The sequence below is a fragment of the Notamacropus eugenii genome, chromosome 4 (genome assembly GCF_028372415.1).
Source record: "Notamacropus eugenii isolate mMacEug1 chromosome 4, mMacEug1.pri_v2, whole genome shotgun sequence".
Lineage (NCBI taxonomy): Eukaryota > Metazoa > Chordata > Mammalia > Diprotodontia > Macropodidae > Notamacropus > Notamacropus eugenii.
Window position 1 is genome coordinate 322036684 of NC_092875.1, and position 25002 is coordinate 322061685.

Below are 25002 nucleotides of genomic sequence, written 5' to 3' on the forward strand. Positions count from 1 at the left end.
GAGGGAGCAATTTGTAGTCAACACTCTTGGGGAGGGATAGGATCAAAAGAGAGAATAGAAAAAACGGGGGGCAGGACAGGATGGAGGGAAATATAGTTAGTCTTACACAACATGACTATTATGGAAGTCATTTGCAAAAACTACACATATATGGCCTATATTGAATTGCTTGCCTTCCCAAAGGGAATGGATGGGGAGGGAGGGATGAAGAGAAGCTGGAACTCAAAGTTTTAGGAACAACTGTTGAGTATTTTTCTTGCAACTAGGAAATAAGAAGTACAGGTAATGGGGTATAGAAATTTATCTTGCCCTTCAGGACAAAAGAGAAGATGGGGATAAGGGAAGGGAGGACAGATTGGTGATAGAGGTAATTAGAATGCTCGGCGTTTTGGGGTGGGGGAAGGGGAGAAATGGGAGAAAATTTGGAACCCAAAATTTTGTGGAAATGAATGTTGAAAACTTAAATGAATAAATTTAAATTAAAAAAAGAGAAAATCTTCACAAAGACATCACTCTCTTCCAGAGTCACTGAAATCCAGTGGCAAGCCAAAAGTCAGGACAAGTGGTGATGGTCTAGAGTGCAGTGGATGACCTTGGCCTCTTCTATGTCTGACCAAGCTCTAAGCACTCTACAGTACCTGCTTCAGCCACCTTGATGGCTAGTGGGACAAATTATACTCAAGTGCCCATTCTGCTATGGGACATCTGCACACGCTTAGGGTGAACATCCCCCTAATTCACTGAGTGACTTGAGACCTGTTAATTACCCTCAGCTCTGATTTAGTCCAACTGCTGAGATGATTTTACTAGGGTATGGTCCTTTTCACGGCCTGTCATCTACTTGTCACTTGTCATCTCATCTACCTATCACCCAAATCTCACCTGTGGCCCCAAGTGCTTTTTAGGCATGCTGTCATGACTTAAAGGTAGAAGCATCTCCAGAGGTGAAGTCCATTCCCTACCTGAAGCAGGAATTCTGTCCACCACAAATGCCCAATACTTTCATCTAATTTGAGAACTTCCAGTAATCCAAAATGCACTACCCACCTAAGGCAACACATCTGCTTTTTGGACAATTTTAAGTGGTAGATAATCTTATATTGAAACTAGATCTGTTTCCCTTTAATTTTCACTCATTTATCCTAAGTCATCTCTTCAAAGCTAAGGAGAAAAAGCCTAATCTTTCTTCCAGAGGGAGGACTCAAACTATTTTGTGACAGCTATCATATTCCCATAGTCCTCTCTTTTCTAGGCTAAACACCTTTGGTTCCTCCAATGAATCCCTGTACAGTCTAGTTTTGAGTCCCTTCATCATTCTAATTACTTTCCCCTGGACTGATGCCAGCCTGGCAATATCCTTTCTAAAATGTGCCACCCAGTCATCAAATATTTTATGAAAATTCATGGAACAGATCAGAAGTACACACATACACATACATACACGCAACAATAAGTATAGAATAGTGATTATTGGTTTCATACTATCTAGTCACACTGCTATCATCTTTTATTTTCTACTTTGTATATAGGAAATGCTCTTTTTATAGGTGTTTGGTCAAGTTCAAACCTTAAAAAATACTAATTTTTAAAAAAATGTGCAGAACTGACTGCAGTGCTCAAGATGTGCTCTAACTAGGACAGAGGATGACAAGATTAGAGCCTCTGTCACTAAGAATGATATACTTCAATTAAGGTCATCTAAGATAACACTTGCTTTTTAGGATGCCTCTTCACATTTATGAGTACTTATGGAATTAAATCGTACCTCAGGATGAAAATTCCTAGACCAAGAATTTTCCTCCTAGTCTATTTGGAAGATGGAGGAAGGTCAAAGAGGCAAGAATTTCTAGGGTACCAGCTAACAAAAAGTGGGAAGCCCCTGGGGCCCAAGGCTGGACACAGAGGCAAAGTAAGGGAAATTGTCAGGGAGCTCTAAGGCTCCCTGGATATAGCAATTAGCCAACCTGGAAGGAAGGGTCTCTGTGGCAGGGTCCTGTACTTGGGTGTGTTCTGTTTAACATGTTTATCAAAGGCTTGAATGAAGACAGATGACTTGCTTACCAATTTGTGGGTGACAGAAAGTTACGAGGCATAGGTAACACACTAAATGACAAAATTGTAATACAGAAACATCTTGTCAGGTTGGAGTGATGGCCCAATTTAGTAAGATGAAATTTAATAGGAATAAATGTTAAGTCCTGAACTTGGACAATTGATTTTTTTAACTAAGTACAGAATAGGAAAGATGTGTCTAGACAATAGTTTTTATTAGACATATACATATGCATGCATGCACACACAAACACACACACTATATGCACACACTCTCATACCTGGGATTTTCTGGTAGATAATAAATGCCATGCAAGTCGACTGTTCTAAAGTGACAGTCAAAAACCTCAAGTCCTAAAGTACAACCACTGCTCTTGCTCAAGAAACTCCAGTGATTCCCTACCGCCTCCAGAATAAATTTGAGGATTGGAGGAACCTTTACAATCTGGCTCTAGCCTGAGTTCTAAGTTGATCACGCACATGACATTCTAATCAAACTAGCCAGATGACTCTTCCCAGTACAAACATTCCATATTCTGTCTCTCCATCTTTACACAAACCATCCCTCCATGCCTACAATGCCTTCCCTCTCCATCTTTGCCTCTTCAAGACCCAAGCTCACCTCAAGAGCCAGATAAAGTATCACCTACTACAAGAGGCCTTTCCTGAGCCCTTCACCCACTCCCAATGGTGAGGGCCCTGTTCATATTAATGTCTATTTATTTTATATTTCCTCATTTGTGTATCTACTGTTTCTCTCCCCTCCCCTATAATAGCATGAAAGCTTCTTGAAGGAAGAGACTGATTTTATATTTGTATCTCTGGGCTTACCCATTGTTTAAGCACATAGTAGGCAGAGAGGTCACATAGTAGATAGAGGGGCGGGCTTAAAGACAGGAAGATTTAAGTTCAAAACGTGCCTCAGACAACCCCTAAAGATGCACCCCCAGGTAACTCACTTAACATCTCTCTACTTCAGCTTCCTCATTTATAAAATAAGGATAATAGTATCTACTCCATAGGATTGTTGCAAGAATCAAATTAATAAGAATAATAGCTAACATTTACATAGTGCCTACTATGGTCCTAGCACCATGCTAAGTGTTTTATAATTATTATCTCATTTGATCCTCACAACACTCCTGGGAGGTGCTACTATTATCCCCATTTGAGGACTACCATCCCCAGATGAGGAAACTGAGGCAAACAGAAGTTAAGCAACTTGCCCAGGGTAACATAGTTAGGAGGTGTCTGAGGCTGGATTTGAACTCAGGTCTTCATGACCCTGGACCTAGCACTTAACCTACTGAGCCACCTAACCACAAAGTGCACTATATGTGTGTGTATATGTATGTTTGTTAATATATACATACGTATACACACATACATATATACATACACAAATGTGTGCACACAACACACATATGCACACATATACATATACATGTGTGTGCATGTGTGTCATTAATGTCATCATTATTAGGCACTTAATAATGCTTCCTATGGATTAATAAGATTAGAAAGAAAGACAGAATTTAGATCTGGATTAAAGGAACCTCAGAGGCTAGTTATTCCAATCCTGTCATTTTGCAAATAAGAAAATGGGTCTAAAGATGTTAAGAGAATTGCTAGAGGGACCTCCACCTAATAAGCTTCCACCCTAGGATATGAACTCAAATCTTCCCAGCTCTCAGACCAGAGCTCCATACACTATCTTTCAGTCAGTCCCCAGACAATGAAATAAAGGCTAGAATGAAGCCAGTGATAGCAGGAGTACAGAAGAAAGATAAATCCGAGAGGAGCAAATGAAGGAAACGGCATTTATTTCCCAATTACCATCAGACAAAGTACTGTGCTAACAGCTACGGATACAAATATAAAAGATAACAGTCCCTGATCTCAAAGAGTTTAAGTTTTGATACAGATGAGAATATATCTACAGCAGAATGGTGGCCAGGGGCAAGTTTCAGGCTGTGGAGTTACAAGGACAGTGATATACACACAGGGCAGTCATTTTTTCTTACCAGAAGCAATGTGATGCAGTGATTAGATTTAGTGTGCCCAGAATGGGGTGGGGGCTGGGGAGGAGACAAGTGAAGCAGCTTATAAGACAGTAAAAGGACCTGAGCCAGTGGCTGGATGGGATGTTCTATGAGGGGGGCATAGATTCTAGAAGCCCTCTGTGTAAAGTGATTGAGTATTGCTTCATGCACACATAAGATAGTGAAGGGGGTGGAGATTAAGACTTGAATCTGCTGGCAACTAGTTGTAGCGCCTTAGGTTTGCCTCCTGACCACCTTATATATGTTTGCTCATCTGTAAAATGGAACTAATAGTAACTAACCTGTCTGGCTCTGAGTGAAAGTGCTTGGAAAACTATCACATGCTCCCTAATAAAAGTGAGTTATGATTATTTTAAGAGACTCTAATTATTTAGCCTTTTTGTTGATGTAGTTTCATGACTAATGGAGAGGGAGTGGGAAGCTGTTGGGAGAGGGAGGGAGCTTCATCTGGTAGGCTAGGCTGATCCACACTTAGAAAAGCAAAAGGGAGAGAATGTTTAAGGCTTCTCCTTGTGCTTTGTTGGAGCCACTGAGCTACATTATATCTCCCATAGAGCACCTCTTTCTCAGTCACATAGTGGACTTGGCAAGTTGATACAACATAACTATTCAGCTGCCTCACAGTGAATCAGATCTTCCAAGAAATACGGACTGCAGAATTGTCAATCCCTGTGCTCTGGCTTTCTATCCAATTACAAGGTAACTTGCTACATACCAGGACAGGGAAGGGACAGAATCCCAGGCAGCTCATCCAGGAGTTATTCCCAGTACCTGGCTCACTTACAGCTTAGGAAAGCAGGCATCTATTCTGTTTTAGCAACAGAACAGCTCAGTTCCCTAATACCTCTGTACTATCTAAAATAAAAAGGCATACAAAATGCTACCCACTCAAAACAATGAAACCTGTTAGTGAAAAATAAATGCCACTCAAGTGGGTGAGAGATATTTAATTTTGTCTCAGGCATTATTTAATGTGACATATTATGGCTATCTGGTAGGGATTTTCTCTTACCAAAGATTCAAAATAACTAGCACTTACACTAATTTAGTATACAAACTTAAAGGTTCGCAAAGGAGTTTAAAAATATTTTCATGTTATCTTCACAATAACCCTGGGAGGTAGGTGCTATTGTTGGCCCCATTTTACAGATGAGAATACTCATCTTAGTTAAGTGACTTGACCAAGGTCCCAGAGTTAGGCATCAAAATTATTTCCATGACAAAGTATCAAAGTCTTTCTCCCAGTGAGTGAGGTGAGAATGCCTCTTGTTATATCCATTACACAAATAAATTCTCTGGGAGACAGTTTAAGTGATCAGATAAAGGTGACACAAAATCAAGGTTCAAATTTATTCACCATCAACTTAGCCATCTATTGGCTGCTCAATACTTGTCCCAAAGTGTTTTATAAAATATAACCCTCCAGAAGCTTACAATCCAGGTAGGGAGACAAGATATGCAGTACCATAAATGATTGACTGTCAGATGAGTAGTTGAGGAAACAAATGTAATAGAGATCAGCAGAGAGAGAAGCCAGCTGTGCCTGGAATGAACAGAGAAGTCTTCCTGACAAGTAAGGCATAAGAAGAGTCTTGAAGAATGGGTAGGCCTGGGCAAATCAATCCAATAAAAATTACTTTCTCCCCATTGGAGCTCCCCGGGTCCAAGGGATGGATTGTTTCATGGATGCCACCTGATCAGTAATCCATCTGGCAATTAATCCCCCATCCATAGTGGAAATCTGTGCAAATAAGGTGGTTTAGACACATTAGACACATCATCTCTACATTTTAGCAACAAAGACCTCTTTCCTGAATGCTTTATCTAACCAAACTGGCCCTAGGTTCTCTAGAGAAAGGACAATGGAAAACAGATGGGTCAGTGGCAAGAAGAGACTGAAGGCAGGAATGATAATGCAAGTGTGAAGTGAAGAAAGTGGAAATTAAAGGGAAAAAGAGAGCTATCTGGAAGAAAGAAACTTCCTATTTCTTCCCCAAATTCCAGTATCCTATCTCCATCTGCTTATTGGATGTCCCAATAGCAACCCAAATTAACTAATCTCCCTGAATCACTCATTTATGTGGATGGTTCCTCCAGGCTCCCAATCATTCAAAGTTCAAAACCTTACAAGTCATCTTTAACTCTTCCCTCTACCCTCCTTGCAACTCTTATCTAATCATTTGTTAAGTCCTATCCCTTCTATCTCTCTAAAACTTTTTTACCACCTTCCCTTGGATTCACCCTCATTCAGGTTCTCATCATCTCATACCCTGATTAATGCAACAGTCTTTAACCTGGTCTTGCTGGCACTATTCAGCAAACATGGGGCTGGAGAATCTTTTTCCTAAGGCAGAGCTTTAATCACATCACTCTACTGCTCAAAAACTTTTAATGACTCCTCACAGACTACACATTACTGCCCTAACTCTTCAATATGACTTTCAAGGTCTACCTCAAATGACAATCTTTCTAATCTTATTTCAGAATAAGGCAAACTGAATTACTTACTACTCCCCAAACATACCTAAGGCTTTCCAACTTCTCCACCTTTCACATATGCCATTTACTTGGAACATTATCTTCCTGATTCTCTATCTGTTGTAAACTCTACACTTCATCACTCAAGTACAAATGATGCAACATTCTCTGATGCCCTCAACAGGAACAGATGTCACCTCTCCCTCCTCTGGATCCCAAAAACTCTTTGTTCATTCCCCTCTTCAAACTAATGCCAACCTCCTCATGCTCTGTAGCTCTAGGTCCTTATTGCCCTGTTTCCCAAATGGATAATACAATGCTCAGTGAAGATGGGGACTCAATCTTTCCTGTTTTTGTATCACTGCAACACCACAACATGATCCTTTATAATGAATATTCAATGCACTGAAAATTAAAGAATATAAGAAATTCACATCACACAGATGTTGATATGCAGTACATGAGGGGGAACCTGTTGAATTAGTTCACTGCCATGTATACTTTAGAAAAACAAGGCAGAATGACAATAGACAGAGTAGGAGGAGAGGATTTAGGAAGTTACATGTTGTATGTAACTTCCTGTTACATATGTTACATATGTTCCTATGTAACATACTGTATATATTAAATTGTATACTGATATTCTCAAAAGCATTTAAAAAATGAGAAAAAAATCTTTAACAGGTAAAAAGACCCTGAACAGTGGATTCATTTTTTTAAATTTTATTTATTTCTTTTAATGTTCTACAATCACTACTATAAAACTTAGATTTTAACCCCCCCACACCTACCTCCCCCACCAAGATGGTATACACAATTCTATATAGGATCACATATACTTTCCTATTAAATACATTTTCACTATAGTCATGCTATGTAGACGAACTAAAATAAATGGAAGAAATCATATAACAAATCAAAACATAATATACACACACACACACACACACACATACACACAAACATGATCAGCTACATTCTGTGAATGAATTCCATAGTTCTTTTTCTGAGTGTGGAAGGCATTTTGCCTTAGAAAACCATTGGGAATTTTTTTTTTTAAGTTCTTGCCTTATTACGAAGTTCCAAGTCTACCAGAAAAAACTCTCACACACTGTGGTCATTGCTGTGCACACAGTTCTCCTGGTTCTGCTCCTTTCACTCAGCATCAGATCATATAAGTCCTTCCAGGCCTCCTTGAAGTCTTCTTGATAATCATTTCTTACGGCGCAATAGTACTCCATTACATTCATATACCATACTTTATTCAGCCACTCCCCAATTGATGGGCATCCCCTTGATTTCCAGTCTTTGGCAACTACAAAGAGTACTGCTATAAATATTTTTGTACACGTGGGACCCTTTCCCATTTTTATGATCTCTTGGGGATACAGTCCTAATAGCGATATTGCTGGGTCAAAGGGTATGCACATTTTTGTAGCCCTTTGTTCATAGTTCCAAACCGCTCTCCAGAATGGCTAAATGAGCTCACAGCTCCACCAACAATGAATTAGTGTTCCAACTCTCCCATATCAGCTCCAACATTTATCATTTTCCTGTTCTGTCATGTTTGCCAATCTTATAGGTGTGATGCGGTACCTCAGAATTGTTTTGATTTGCATGTCTCTAATCAAAAGTGATTTAGAGCATTTTTTCATATGATTATAGATATCTTTAATTTCTTCCTCTGAAAACTGCCTGTTCATATCCTTTGACCATTTATCAACTGGGGAATGACTTGTATAGTTGTACATTTGAGTCAGTTCTCTATATATTCTAGAAAAGAGGCCTTTATCCCTAAGATTAGCTGTAAAAATTCTTTCCCAATTTACTACATCCCTCTGAATTTTGGTTGCATTGGGTTTGGTTGAGCAAAAACTTTTCAGTTTAATGTAATCAAAATTATGCATCTTGCATTTCATCATGCTTTCTATCTCTTCTTTAGTAAAAAATTCTTCCCTTCTCCATAAATGTGATAAATACACTATTCCTTGCTCCTCCAGTTTGTCCATGGTATCAATCTTTATACCTAGATCGTGTACCCATTTGGACTTTATTCTTGTGTACGGTGTCAGGTATGGGTCTATGCCTAGGATTCATTTTTTAAAAAAAGGACAAGATATTTTTAAAAGGCATTAATGGGCTTCAATCTGCACTGGTAGAGGGACTACAAACCCTGATGAAATTCTCTGGGTATCAAAGTACAAAAATACTAAACGACAAGAATGAGATTGCTCACAAGGCATAAAGTAACAATAGTTACTAGTAACAAAGGGAATTATTCGTAACACTAGTAAAACAGGGAAGGCAGTAGACAGAGATGAGGAGGGAAAGCATTCCAAGTATGAGGGACAGAAAGAGAAGATGCCCAGAGCCGATAGATGGAGTGTCATACTCATGGAACAGCAAGGAGGATAGAATAGTATTCGGTGGGGAGTAAGGTATAAGAGGACGGAAAGGTGGGGGGAAGGGCAGACAGAATATGAAGAGCACCCAGCCCCTACTGGAAAATTTTGTATTTGATCCCGCCCAGTTGTGGTCTTCAGATTATGCTTCCGTTACTCAGCTGTCTTCTCACTGTCAAATACCTCTCTGCCAAGCCAGTACCCTTCTCTTATTGGTGAGTTCCTTCCAGAGCCTCCATTGAAACTAGATTTCATTCCCCTCTCCTAGCTCTACTTCTAACTCTCTAGAGCAGGGGTGGGGAACCTGCAGTCTTGAGGCCATATGTGGCCCTTTGACTGAATCCAAACTTCACAGAACAAAATCCTTAATAAAAGAATTTGTTCTGTAAAACTTGGACTGAGTCAAAAGGCCACAGCCAAGGACCTAGAAGGCCACATGTGACCTCAAGGCTGCAGGTTTCCCACCTCTGCTCTAGACTTTGCCACCATGCTCCCTGTTCATGTCTCCTCCTATCCCCATTGTTCAGCTCCATTTTATGTGCTGTTCCCCCCATTAGAATATAAGCACCTTGAGGGAAGTGATTGTCTTTCTTTTTGCTTGTACTTGAATCCCCAACACTTAGATCAATACCTAGCACACAGTAAGAATCTAATAAATATGTGTTGCTCTTCTGCCTAACATTACATAAGAAGAGATACAGAAAAAAAGGCTAGAGGTGGGAAAAGTTCTGACTATAAATGTCTTGGGAGTACTGGCAAAATATGGCTTATAAATACATTTCTGACATCCCTTCCTTAAAGTATAACTATTACTTTCAATGTATTGTCAGCACTGCACAAAAAAGGTAATTATTAAGGTTCAAATTATGCCTTAGGACTTTCTCCCTCTAAAGGGAACTACACAAACACAGAATCCTTGATATCTAAAGAGTTTTCAGTCTAAGATTTGGTTCCATTCATCATCAATCAAGGTCATTTATAACCAGGACACTTACAGTTTCATCTTCAAGTTTAAGATGGAGACTCTTATCACCCTCCTTGTAGTCCTTCACTATCTCTGCTGATCGCCATACTTCATCAGGATCAGGGATCCAAACCCTTGTGAACTGCAAGACAAGACCATAAGTACCTCAGATTCAAAGTGTAACTTTCAAAGTGTTTCCTTGGATGTTCTCTTTTTTTAAATCAAATTTTATTTTTTCAATTAGAAAAAAATCTTCCTCCTTTCCCTCCCACATTGAAAAAGAGAAGTAAAATCCCTGTTACAAACATGTATACTGAAGAAAAACAAATGCACCAAGCCTATCACCCACCCATGTGGGTATCATGTTTCTTCATGAGTCCTCTGGAATCACGATTGATCTTTGTGTTGATCAGAGTTTCTAAGCCTTTCAAAGTTGTTTTGTCTTTACAGTACTGTTGCTATAAATCATTCTTCTGGTTCTGCTCACTTTACACTGCATCATTTCATAAAAATCTCTCAAGGTTTCTCTGAAATTGTCCCCGTCATCACTTCTTATGCCACAATAGTATTCCATCATATTCATATACCAAATTTATTCAGCCATTCCTCAACTGTTGGGAACACCCTTAGTATTCAGTTATTTGCAATCACAAAAAGAACTGTTACGAATACATTATTTTTGGACATCAAGGTCTGAACAATCCTGAGCAAAGAGAAAAAATTAAGATAAAATGATTCTCAACTGATTTTCCTTACTGTAAGATGCAGCATGTCAAGATGGCGTGGGTTACAAGGAAATAATTCACCACAGAGACTGACTTAAGATGTTGGGTTGTGAGAACTGAAGGGGTCTGTATTCCTCCTCCCCTCAAAAAACCTCAAATATCAAAAAGAAGAGAAATAACTTTTAAGAAATCACAAAAAAAATTAAAATTCAACCCAAATAAAAAGTATAGCAAAGGAAAGAGTATGAGTACAAATAAAAATATTATACAGCAATAAAATCTGCTAAAGTACTAAAGTAACAGACAAAAGAAGAAGCCATACAAGATACCTATCCTCAGATATGTCCTCAAATGGATAAATGTTGCATTCCCAGAAATTAAGAAAGAATTACCAAGTCTAGGAGAAGCATAAAGCCAAATTTTTGAAAAAACTTCAAGTAAAAAAAAAAATTCCACGAGGAAAGACTTAAATAGTAAGATAAAAGGACAAGAAGTAATAATGAAGAAAATGAACAATATTTACAATGGAATAAATATCCTTTCCTAAGACCATAGACTAGATTTAGTGTAGAAGAAAACACAAGTCCACACCACATAGATCATTTTGCTACTTCTACACAAGCAAAGAATATAATTAAATTATCCCAAATATCTGAAAACATGTGGATCCAACTGATAAAGCTGGAAGATCATGACATAAGTTACTGACATCCTAAAGAATAAGGAAAAACAAAAGTTTTGGAATCTATATTTTATTCAATGATCAAAGATCCCACAGAACTCTTATAAGAAAGAACCCCAAATTAAACAAGCTTAGACACGTCATTGTTAAATTCCAGTGCTATGCAGATAAGCAAAATTATTACAAATTGTAATAATAATAATAATAATATTGCCAGAAAAAGTAAAGAGTTCATTTAGCATCAAATCACAGTATAACAAAAACTAAACATTTGAGAGGCAAAGTTTGAAGAGTTTACAAAAGAATAAACACATTTTTAAAATCTTGCAACAACAAACAAGGTACCCAATCATGTGGAATACACTAAAGTAATGGAGAAAAGTGTGTGTGTGTGTGTGTGTGTGTGTGTGTGTGTGTGTTCTATATTTCACCAAGAATTAAGAAAAACTGAAATGGTAATTTCATAATATTGAAAGAGGTAAATATGCAAAGTATCCAAGAGCAATTTCCATTAGGGAATTTCCTAATGTACAGGTTGTTGTTGTTTGTCCTTCATTCTTGAAGAAGATCGTGAAATCCAGAAGTTCATGCCATGACTTGCAAGTGAACTGGATTTAAATGAGGGAAGGCTGTGCAAAGTCACCAGTCTCATTTTCTCCGCTCCCCCACCCCGTTCCAAGCCATCTGAGTCAAGTGGCAGGAGTCAATGTCAAAGAGTTAGTTGTTAGAAATGAAGTTTTAGCCCAGGTCCTTTCTACATTACACCAGGCTACCTCTAATATATTACAATAACAAAATGAATCAAAAGTTTGGACAGTGACTTTTCCAAGTACACAAGATCCTTATTCAAAGACAATTTCAATATAACTTTGACAAAAACCAAGGAAGAAATAAAAACTAGAGGCAACATCTGCTGCTAACAACTGGAATGAAGAGATACATCAAATGACAATATTTCCCAAATTAAATTACAGCCTGGGAGCATGTCAAAGGTCTTGCCACAGAAGTAACACAAAGCAGGAGAGGCAGTTCAATCTCCCAAGAGCCCAGGCATCTCTGCTGCTGTGTTCTCCACCACAACCAGGTAGTGAAGGCAAGTTCTTCTACAAGTCACAAGAAAGTAATTAGTGGAAAAAACATTTAAAATGTTTTTAAATGTTTCTAATTGGTTAATGAAAAGCCTGCCAAACTCAGCTCTATAGCTATTAAAATAACAGTCAAGAAATTATCCAAGTCGAAATCTAAATGTCACTGAATGTCTTATAAAGATGATGTGTTTGTGTGTTCTGTAAATACTAACATCCACCAAAAAAACCCCATCTCATTTAATCACTAAACACCATCCTGGTTTGTAGCCACAGCTTCACTAACTGTCCTATTTTTGCCTGTGAGGAATTTAGCTTTGGGTTAAGTGGTCATGACGGTGAGCAACATCATTACCCAGCCCAATTTCCATCTAACCCATTAAAAATAGCACTTCTCATCTGTACTTTTTAGTCCTTTAAGCAAGTTCTGTGCAAATGCTGATGAGGTCAATGTTACATAGATCTACTACCATTTCACCAGTGGGGGTGGAGAACGAAAATATGAGGTGGGGGGAGAGGGAGGGAGAGAGAGAAGGAGAGAGGGAGGAGTAGGGAGAAAAGGGAGGGGGAAAGGGAGAGAGAGACATTCCCTAGTGCAAAAAGGAGTTTCTTTCCTATATCCCAATGCCCTTTTGGAAACTACAGGTTTCTAATATGAATAACCTTTGTTTTGATAATGATAATTAGTTACAATGCAATGCAATTTGAATATTGATCTATATGAAAGTTCGAATCCATAAATTTGAATTCTTGACATTCTATCACACTGATGAAGAGTAAATAGTATTCGTTCTTGGCACTGGGGTGGAGTCACTTCAGGATATCTCCATCCTGCTTCCAAGTGAGCTTTCCCTAAATTCTGACAGCAGAGATATCAAGGCCCTTCTTACTATGAAATCTCCACAGAAGGAGACTTGACAGACTCTTCTCCTAAGCTGTGTTTAACAACCTTTACTGTCAGTTAGTTCTTCTTCATACCATCCTACCTCTCATCTTTTGCTGTCACTGACACCCACCATTCAACTCCACTGGCCTTTCATTAAAGTGCTGCCTGAGAAACTTTAATTATACTGCTCATCTCTGGTCTCTCTCCACATCATTCCTGATGCTGAGTTCTGAATTATGTAACCAAGGATCTCCCATCACCAGATAAGGTATAGCACCCATCACTCTAATATAAAACAGGGCCTACATTCAATTTCACAGTACATGAGAAACGGTGCAGAAAAGTAAATGGACAAGAATTGTCTTTCTTCCCCTTCAAACGACCTGAGTTTGAGTGATAATGAACTGTGATCATCAAGATGCCAGAGAGGCAGACTGGGCTATAAGTTGGAACCAGGGTTCCAGTCCCAGCTTGGGATGGATAGCTAATCACTTAAGTTTATCATCATGACATAAGAATTGAGTGTTATAGTCTTAAATCAAGTTTTGTGTTGTCATCTAAGTCTTCTTGAATTATTAATTTTTTGTATACAGTTGTCTTTTGTCTTCAACTAGATTGAAAGTTCCTTTACAGGGATGGGGTGGGCCACTTCCTAATAAATCTAATAGAACTAGCACAGTGCCTTGTACCAAAAAGTCCTACACAAATATTTCCTGGTTAATCACTCTGGGCTTTTCCCCTCCTCATCTGTAATATGGTGACTGTAATACCTGTTCCTATTAACCTCCTTGAGATGCTATGAAGATAAGACAAAGACATGAAAGGACTTGGGAATAAAAATACCACATAAATGCAAGACATTTTGAGCTTGTTTTAATTAATAAGGTATTTCTGGAGTCTTTTTTTTTTTTTTGAAGTTCAATAACATTTCAATGCTGAGTTGAGCCTTGAAAATCACTTGATAATCCTATTACTTAATTCATTCTTGGCTTACTGCACCAGCAATGTTGAGTCCAGCTACACTTATTTCAATGAATGAGGTAGGGAGTGGGGGGAAGCCAACAACCTTATTTACCTAATAAATTTGCCTCTGTAATGTAATTTAATACAATAGAAACTATATGAAATGTGGGAGTTCTTTGGTCTATATTATGAATATAACAAACTAACCAACCTATCTCTAAATTTAAAACAAATCCTTCCCTTCCTCTTTACCCCGCCCCCCCCCAAAAGAAATCACATAGCAGGGCACAAAAAGAATGTAAGTATAATTCTATTGTCCTCTCCCAGAAGGCCTTGCTCTCAAAGAGCTTATATTCTACTAGTAGAGAAAACACAGGATACACATGTATAAGTAAAAGCAAGGAGGAGTCTCCCTGTGGAGGGAGACAAACTCACAATTGAATTATCAAGGAAGGCATCATGGAGGGGATGATACCTGAGATATCAGAGAGGCAAGAGTGTTCCAATGAAATTCTACTCATGCTACCTTTCAAACTCCATGGACTTGTATCTACATATGGTGGTGGTGGTGGTGGTGGTGGTAGCAATGATATTGATGATGATGATGATTTCCCCTTTGGCATACTTACTAACTATAAAAGGAACATGCCTTTTACTCCAGGACAACTGTCATAACATTGAGTTCCTAACCGGTCTACTTGTATCTCATACTGTATTCCCATAATGCAATTGACACATGGAGATAAGACAAGCTTGCTCCTGAATGACCCAAATACAAAACCACTTTATTCTAATGATTTACTTCCATTTGATTGGAATAAGCAAAATAACAGGTTTGGCCTAATTAGCCAGTGTAATAGACTTCACTAAGACAACTTCAATGGAACAAAAACTGGATCAGAGGATCTAAAGGCATGAATTTGAATCCAGCTCTGTCAGTAACTAGACATATGACCATGGGCATTTCTCTTGGCTTCTTTTGTCTCCTTATTTATAAAATGGGGATGATTATACTCCAACAAATTTTTTGAGGATTATTAAAAGGAAAAAATTGGAATGTATGTAAAGGACACTCTAATAAGAAATTTTCAATATTAATTTAAGCCATTATGAAATCCTTCTCTCTACCACCAGCAAGAGGAAAAGACTCCCAATTCTTTCTATCACTGTGGTATACACTGAAGCATCAACCTCATGCAGACAAAGCAAGTGGATGACTTCATGGAATGCTTTGAAATGTACCTCAGAACCCTATCTATCATAGAATCTCTTAAAATTCCAGTCTGTGGCACCTTCACTATAAAAAATGACAGTCATTAATAGGAAACAATTAGGAAATTAAAGGTATGAGAATACTAACATACTAAGTCACAGAGATGAAAAAATATCATCTAGAGCTCACTTACTAAGTTAGTATGGCTGGAGTTCATACTTTCATAGGATCAGCCTATGACTTAGAAGTCAATCATTCCAAATCTCTCATTTTATAAATGAGGAAACAGATCCAGAAGGGGATAAGTGACTTGTCTGAGGTCATACACATAGGACGGAAGAGATCCAGGAGTCAAACAAGGTCTAATTTCAAATCTGAAAGGATGTGTTTAGAAGAAATAAAGCAACTTTTAAGAAATACACTAGAGGGTAGAGCCAAGATGGGGGAGAAAAGTCAGAAAGTTGTCTCAGATCTCCCCAATTTCCCTAAGAAACAATGAATCAAATCTCTAAATCAAGGGTAGGGAACCTGTGGCCACATGTGGCCCTCTAGGTCCTCAAGTGCAGCCCTTCGGCTGAATCCAAACTTCACAGAACAAGGTCCCTTAAAAAAAGAAGATTTGTTCTTTGAAGTTTGAATTCAGTCAAAGGGTTGCATGTGAAGACTTAGAGGGCTACATGTGGCCTCTAGGTTGCAAGTTCCCCACCCCTGCTATAAATAGTCTCCAGGAAGGACAGAACCTACAAAAAGACAGAGTGAAACAATTTTCCAGCTTAAGGTAACTTAGAATGACTTCAAGAGAAGTCTGTCTTACTTGGATAAAAGGAGACCTCAGCTCAATGCAGAGGGTGTCCAGGTAAGCCAGTGGAAGGCTCTTAGCAACAGCACAGATCAGCAACCAAGGCCACTGTCACAGCAGGCCAGTTGAGGCCTCAAGACCCAGCGCAGAAGACAAACTGCCAGCCCCAGAATCTCCCTGCCTCTCCCCGCAACAGGTACAACTAGGCTAGGCTACCCTAGTGTAGTGTGCAAGCTGCCAGCACCTGAGTCCCCAGAGCAGAAAGCCAGTGATCAGGTCCCTGGCCTCCTGAACAAGAAGCTTGGGATAGTGCCCCCTGTGCCACAGCAGCAGAATTCAATTTTAAAAGTCATGAAATAGACTTAAAATGAGCAGAAACCAGAAAAACAGAAAAGAGCCCTGATCACAGAAAACTACTCTGGCAACAGGGAAAATAAAACACAAACTCAGAAGACAGCAATGTCAAAATGCCTATATGGGGAGCCTCAAAGGAGAATATGAATTTTGTCTCAAGCCTAAAACACCCTCTTGAATGAGCTCAAAAAAATTTTAAAAGTTAAATAAGAGAGGTAAAAAAAAATTGTGGGGGGAGGACAGGACATGACAGTTATTCAAGAGAGATTCAACAGTTTGGAAAAAGAAGGACAAAAAAAAAGACTGAAGAAAAAACAGCTCCTTAAAAAATACAAGTGACCAAAATGGAGAGAAAAACTCACTGAAGAAAACAACTTCTTAAAAAGTAGAATTGGCCAAATGGGAAAGGAGGTGCAGAAGCTAATTGGAAAAATAATTCCTTAAAAATTAGAATAGGATAAGTGGTAGCTAATTGCTCTCTATGAGACATCAACAATCACTCAAACAAATAAAAAAGAATGAACAGATAGAAAAAAATGTAAGTTATGTCACTGGAAAAGCAGATCCAGGAGAGATAATTTAAGAATTACTAAAATACCTGAAAGCCATGATCAAAGAGAACCTGGACAGCATCTTTCAAGAAATTATCAAGGGAAAAACTGCCATGATATCCTAGAATCAGAGGATAAAATAGTCCTTCAAATAATCCACCCATCACCTCGTGAAAGGGATACCAAAGTGAAAACTCCAATGAATAGGGTTGCCAAATTCCAGAAGTATCAGGTCAAGGAGAAAATACTGCAAGCAGACAGAAAGAATTCAAACATTAAGGAGCTACAGTCAGGATTATAAAGGACTTAGCAGACTCTACATTAAAGAATCAGAGGGCCTGGGGGAGAGGCCAAGATGGCGGAGTAGAAAGGTACACATATGCTGACTCCGAACCCACAGCCCATAAAATACCTGTAAAGAAGAACTCCCAACAATTTCTGGAGCAGCAGAAGTCACAGAACTACAGAGTGGAGGAGATTTCTGTTCCAGAGAGACATGAAAAACTTACATGAAGGGTCCATCGTGCTCCAGACCCAGAGCAGAGCCTAACCCTGTCTTGGCTGCGAGGCACCCAGAGGAACAGATCCCAGAAGGCTTCAGGGACAGAATCTCCAGCAGCAGTGCAGGTCCCTCCACCCACAGGTGCCAAAGGTCAGTGAGAGGGTCTCTTTGGCTGGCTGAGAGGGGAGTGGGGTGTCCCCCATAACTCAGGCACCCTCGGGAGACAGCACTGGAGGCAGCAGCGGAGGTGGCAAAGGACAAGGGCTCCCAAAGCAGGCAGGAGCTCAGATCCATTGTTGAAGGTCTCCACATAAACCCCCTGAGGGAACTGAGCCCCGTGTGGTGGCCCTACCCCCACCTGAGCACCTGAACTTAATCTCACACTGAATAGCAGCCCTGCCTCTGCCCAAAGCCCTAAGGCTAGGAAGCAGCATTTGAATCTCAGTCCCTAAGCACTAGCTTGACAGATCTGGAGGTGAGGTGGGTGTGGAGAGGAAACTCAGAAGTCAAGTAACTGGCTGGGAAAATGCCCAAAAAAGGGGAAAAAAATAAGATCATAAAAGGTTACTTTCTTGGTGAACAGATATCTCCTCCCATCCTTTCAGATGAGGAAGAATAATGCTTACCATCAGGGAAAGACATGGAAGTCAAGGTTTCTGTACCCTAAACATCCAAAATAAATATTCAATGGGCTCAGGCCATGGAAGAGCTCAAAAAGGATTTTGAAAATCAAGTTAGAGAGGTGGAGGAAAAACTGGGAAGAGAAATGAGAGAGATGCAAGAAAAGCATGAAAAGCAGGTCAACACCTTGCTAAAGGAGACCCCAAAAAATGCTGAAGAAAATAACACCTTGAAAAATAGGCTCACTCAATTGGCAAAAGAGGTTCAAAAAGCCAATGAGGAGAAGAATGCTTTAAAAGAATCAGAGGGCTTGGAAAATGTCAAGGGAAGGAACTTGGATTGCAATCCAGAATCAACTATCCAGGAAAATTAAGCATAATTTTAAGGGGCAAAAGTGGACATTTAATGAAATAGGGGACTTTCAATCTTTCCTAATGAAAAGACCAGAGCAGAACAGAAAACCTGATCTTCAAATACAAGACTCAAGAGAAGCATAAAAAGGTAAACAGGAAAGGAAAAAAAAACATTATTCAATAAGATTAAACTTTACATCCCTACACAGGAAGATACTTATAACTTTTGAGAACTGTATCTATATTAGGGCAGTTAGAATGAGTATGTATAGAAAGAGGGTGTGGGTATAAGTTGACTTTGATGAAATGATATTTAAAACAAAATTAAGTGGTTAAAAAAGGACTGTACTGAGAGAAGAAAAAGTGAGGCCCAATAAGGTAAATTACATCAAATGAAGAGGTACAAAAAATCTATTACAGTAGAGGGAAAGAAGCGAGGGGGTAAGCATTGTTTGAACCTTACTCTCATCAGATTTGGCTCAAAGAGAGAATACTATCCACACTCCACTGAGTATAGAAATTTATCTTACCCTATAGGGAAGTAGAAGAAGAAAGGGGAAAGAAAAGGGAAGGGGGTTAGGGGGATAATAGAAGCAAGAACAGAAGGGAAGGCAGAAGTAGGAGGGGAAAGGGGAAAGAAAAGACAGGCTGATAGAAGGAACGTGATAGAAGGACAGACTGAGGGAGGTACTTGCTCAGAAGCAAAGCACTGGTAATCTACTCTACGATAAACCCAAAGACTCCAGTTTCGCTGATAAGAACTCATTATTTGACAGAAACTGGTAGAAAACCTGGAAAGAAGTATAGCAGAAACTATGTATAGACCAACATCTCCCACTCTCTGATCAAGCAATATCACTGCTAAGTCTATACCCCAAAAAGATCATAAAAAAGGGAAAAGGACCTATATGGACAAAAACATCCATAGCAGCTCTTTTTATGGTGGCAAGGAATTGCAAATCAATTGGGGAATGGATGAACAAGTTGTAGCATATGAATGTAATGAAATTGTGCCATAAGAAATATAAACAGGCAGATTTCAGAAAAACCTGGAAAGTCTTATGTGAACTGATGCTGAGTAAAGTGAGCAGAACAAGAAAAATGTACACAGTAACAGCATTATATGATGACTGACTTAGTTCTTCTCAGCAATACAATAAGCCAACACAATTCCAAAAGACTCATGATGGAAAATGTTATCCACATCCAGGGAAAGAACTATGGAGTCTGAATGATCAAAGCATAGTATTTTTACTTTTTTTTGCTTTTTGCTTTTTGTGGCTTTTCTCTTTTGTTGTTTCTTCTTTAACAGTGTAACTAATATGGAAATATATTTAACATGATGCTACATGTATAACCTATATCAGATTGCTTGCTGTCTTGAGGAGGGAAGAAGGAAGGAGGGAGGGGGAAAAATTTGGAACTAAAATCTTATGAAAAACAAATGATAAAAACCAAGAGAAAAAAGTAATTGGGGAAAGTTTACAAAATAAATAAAATTACAGTACAAAAGAAAAAAGTAAGTGAACAAAACAGTAAAGAACACTGTGTGGACAACTTGAAAAAAAATGCTCTAACCAAAGCTATACCAAAAAAAGGTTGCTATATAAATGCAAACACTCTATTCCCACTGTAAGAGCAAAGGAGAGCTCTGATGCAGTTATCTTATAACGTTTAGAGCTAGAACCTTAATCGATTATCTAATATAACACCTCCACTTTAAATTTGAGGAAACTGAGGCCCATGAGAAATAAGTAGGAAGTAGCAGTGCTAAGACACAAATCAGATGCTCTGGGAACTACAAAAGGATTTTTGAGAATATAAGCATGGTTTAAACATCTGAACTGTAAAGCTGGCCTGGGGTTACCAGAACCAGTCTTGGAGTGGGGTAAGGAGAATAAAAATTTCTTTGGTCACTAAGCATTTTGTTAAAATAAATCACCACTTAGAGTGGTTGTTTTCTAAATGGTTCAGGATCTGGCATAGTTATTCCCATGCTATGGGAGCCATGGAAAGAGGTTACCTAACAGCATCCCTCCAGCAAATGAAATTACAAATTCAGAGGGCAGGAATGATTGGGTCCATATTACACATATAGAAATTCTCATACAGAATTCCAGGTTCTTAGAGTACTGAACATTTATTCAATTCCACAAAAATTTATTAAACATCTGCTGTGTGATGGGCACTGAGGATACAAAGACAAAAAAAATCAAACAGCTTCTGCCTTCAGAAAGTTTACCTCTACCGTGGGAAACAAAATGTGGCATTTGAAATTAGCTTTGAAAATACAAAAACAAAAAACTAAGGATTCTCCGAGACGGAATCATAGATACAGGATATGACCATTGGAAGGGATATCAATAGTCATCGCAAACTATACACAAAAGGTGATGATGGTTAAGCTATTACAGTCTTATCTGACTCTCCGTGACCCCCTTTGGGATTTTTTTTTGGGGGGGGCAAATACATTGGAGTGATTTGCCATTTCTTTCTCCAGGTCATTTCACAGATGAGGAAACTAAGTTAAATAGGGTGAAGTGACTTGTCCAGGAACATACATATATTAAGTGTCTCCGCCCACCCAGATTTAAGTCAGGAAGATGTTTTCCTATTCCAGGCTGGCTCCTCTATGCACAGTGGTGCTGGAATTTCCCACTATGACATGCTTAAAAAGTGATTGTTCAGATTCTCTTTGAAGACCTCCAAGGTAGGGAGGTCCACTACCTCTCTAGGTGTCCATTCCAATTTTGTGCAGCTCTAACAGTTAGGAAATTTGCATCGCTAAACACCCTATGTTGGCCTCTTTTCAACTTTATTCCTGGTTCTTTAAGTACTAGAAGATAGCTATCACATTCCCTCATCTCTTTTCTTCCCCATGCTGAAAATGTCCAATTCCTTCAACTGATCTTAATGCCATGGAACTAATGTCCTTCACCTTGAAAGGAGGGAAGAAGCAGGGGGAGGATGAGGGCATGAAGGTGAACCTGGGTAAAGGCATAGCAATAGGAAATGGAACATTAAAGTTGGGTAAGAGAAAGCAGGCCAAGTCTGACTGCTACACAGAGTACATGAAGGAGAATAATGTCCAACGAGCCTAGAAAAGTAAGTTGGAATCAGATTGTGAAGGGCTTTCAAAATGAAACAGAGGAGATGTACTTTATCTGAGGGGTAATAGGGAGCCATGGGAATTTCTTGAGCAAGGGGACAAATAAGTTACAACTATGCTTTAGAGATACCATTTTGGTAGTGGTATGAAAGATAAAATGGGGTACAGATGACCAATTTGAAAAGCATATTGCAGTAATCCAGGAAGGAGGTGATGAGAACCTGAAGCCCAGAGACGACTATTTGGCAATCTATGATCCAGAACCTCTTTGACTCAGATGTTTACCTCTTTTCCTCCTAAAAACTCTAGAGCAGATTCAACTCCCATGTTTCCCCAACAAATACCACTAGACCGCTTTCAGAATTTGTAAAGACCTAATTCCCTTCACCTTCTAGTTTTCTTAGTCATTGAATTTACACACATGTGGAACAGGGGTCAGTGGCCTTTCCAAAGAGACAAACCAAATCAGTATTTATTCACTCTAACTGAAGTTTTCCCAGCTAGAAATAGTCTCTCTTCCCTGAATAGCACCATGCACTGGGAATCTCCATGTCAACGTGGTGCCAGGGGGACTGAAGCAGAAACAAGTTTGGAGAAAAGCTTACGTTTCTTCAGTAAAGGCAAAGGCCCTTGGAAAAAGTGGGCATAACCTCTAAGCTTCTCAGGTAGGCTGAGCATGTTGAGAAGCATCTGGGGAATGAGGAAAGTTATGGATAGGAATTATTTTTAACCCTTTAAAAGTAACTTTTGTTGGTATATTTTCTTATTACAGCATATCTTTCTCCTCACTGCATTTCAAGAACCATTCCAAAGGAAAAGGGGGAGGGGGGAAGGGGAGGTGGAAATCAACATACCCAAAAAGCATAAATTCATATGCAGTATATTCCACACTCATGATTCCCACCCATCCCACAGTCATTCCCCACAAAGAAGACAGAAGGGAGACATCTTTTCCTAGCTCTTCTTTGCAGTCCAATTGGTCATTTCAGTTTTGTAGCATTCAGCTTCTGTTGTTTCATGGGCAATAAGAACTTTTTGGGTTTGGGTGGGATAACCTATGAGAAGCAGGAACAATTGAGAGGGCTGACCCTTTGTGGAAGATGTTCCAGAAAGGGAGAACCCACTCTTCCTTCTCCTCCCCCACCTACTCCTCACTACAGTCCAACCGCCAACCCAGGACTGTAGCTGTGATGACAGCGCCTACAGAGAATGAAGCAGAAGAGAATGTAACTACAATTCATTTCTGTTTAATTAATTATACTAAAAGTGTGAAAGCTACTCAAGATCAGCTCCAAAGCCATTTTGACATGTGGGCCACCCAGAGCACTCCCATCATGGCTTCATCCTAGGAAAACAATCCAGCATTAAACATTAGGAAACAGAACCAAGAACGTCTACAGAAAGGTCACCCCAGTATTCTAGTGCTAAAGAAGGGAATACAGAGACAAAGAAAAAAATGATCCATTTTGCAATGCCCAAAATCACAGATGACACTTATACAATATACTTCTCTATATAGCTGGCATTTCTAGAGAGTTTTAAGTTTTGCAAAGTGCTTTACAAATACTATCTCGTTTTACCACAACAACTCTGGAAGGTGAGTGCCATTATTACCCATTTTACAGATAAAGAAAACTGAAGGTAAGGGAGATTAAGTAAATTAAATTGTTTGAAATCACACAGCTACTAAGTGTCTCAGGCTGTACTTGAACTCAGGCCATCCTGACTCCAAGACCAGCATTGTGCCATCTAGTTTCCCTACATGTTAACCTATAAATATTACAGTCACATATCAATTATGATACATATTTCATTTTAGATACTATGTTTATATACTGTAGTCTACAAACAGAGATAACTGTATATTAATCTCTCTAATAGACATATGTGTATATACCATACATACCTAAACATACACACACAATGCCAAATTTTACATAAAGTCATCTAAAATCTGTTGTCATCCCCGGTTACAGAGACACTGACACAATTGAGCCCAAAGTCTAAAGATAGAGGGGAGAAAATGTGCAAAATGGAGGCATCAGGGTTCATGGTTAGCTGGGTATTTTGATTGCTCACTGTCTGATTTAGAGATGATAATCTTGGCTGTGAGAGGAAAAATGGTGGTGATGAGTTAAGAAACTACAGGGGCATATAAGACACATGCAGAGGCATAGTATATACATATATGTGTATATATACACACAGCACTTTTTAAAATACTATATAAACGTGAGTTATTGTTCTTTTCATACTATTCATCAAAAATTAAAATAATTCTCCTGCCCCCTGCCCCAAGGTACCTTGACTTCCTAATAACCACTATTCTTCCAGCTTCTCAGATTATACCCTGGAGTTACATTACACAACTCCCTTTCTTTTATCCTGTACATATTCACCACATCACAAAATCCTGTTGTCTTCTTTCTTTAGGTTAGTCCCTTCCTTTCTGTGCCTATTACCACCACTTCTGTCCAAGTACTCATTACCTCACACCTGAATCACCACCAATATGTTTCTAGCCATTCCTCCATCTCTAATCCACCCTAAATACTGATGGAGTTGTCTTCTGAAAACTTTTTTGTTTTATTCTTAACCATGTTTCTCTACTGCTCAAGAAATAATAAAGGTTTCCTCTACTTCAGGGTAGTTCTTAAACTGAATTCCATGAACTTAAAAAAAAAATTTGCTAACTATTTTGATTGAATTTATTTCCTATGTATTTTACATTATGCATTTAAAAACATTATTCTGAGAAGGGCTCCATAGGCTTCACCAATGTGCCCAAGTGGTCAAAGACACAAAAGAGACTAAGACTCATGATTCTGTTGCCTATCACATTCAATCCAAAGTTCTGATCTTGGTTGTCAAGACAATATTTGTTCCCTGTCTGATTCATCCAACTTTATCTACCATTGACTAAACTAGAACATGAACTCCCTGATCCAATCAGACATACTCTGTACATCTCCCTGGGCACACTCCAGCCTTATTCCTACTTCTCTGACTTTGCTTGGCCTATTCCCCTTGCCTAGAATGTCCTCTCTCTGTTATCCATTCATTCTTTTCAGTAAGTATTTATAAAGTGCCTACTACGTGCAAGGCATTGTGCTGGGCAATGAGGAAATGATGGCAAAAATGAATCAGACACTACTCACAAGAAGTTTACATTCTAGGCAGAGTAGTTTCCACAGGAAAAC

At 39.0% G+C, this 25002-nt stretch overlaps 1 protein-coding gene across 3 annotated transcripts in view; it reads right to left on the reverse strand.

The window, feature by feature from the left end:
* The window catches only part of LOC140502852 (unconventional myosin-Vb), a 556148-nt gene that overhangs the window by 365509 nt on the left and 165637 nt on the right, over positions 1 to 25002 (reverse strand). For all 3 annotated transcript variants that reach the window (XM_072606904.1, XM_072606907.1, XM_072606905.1), the window contains exon 2: positions 9991 to 10101. In XM_072606904.1, coding sequence (XP_072463005.1) covers positions 9991 to 10101 — 111 coding nt within the window. The remainder of the gene's footprint in view (positions 1 to 9990; positions 10102 to 25002) is intronic.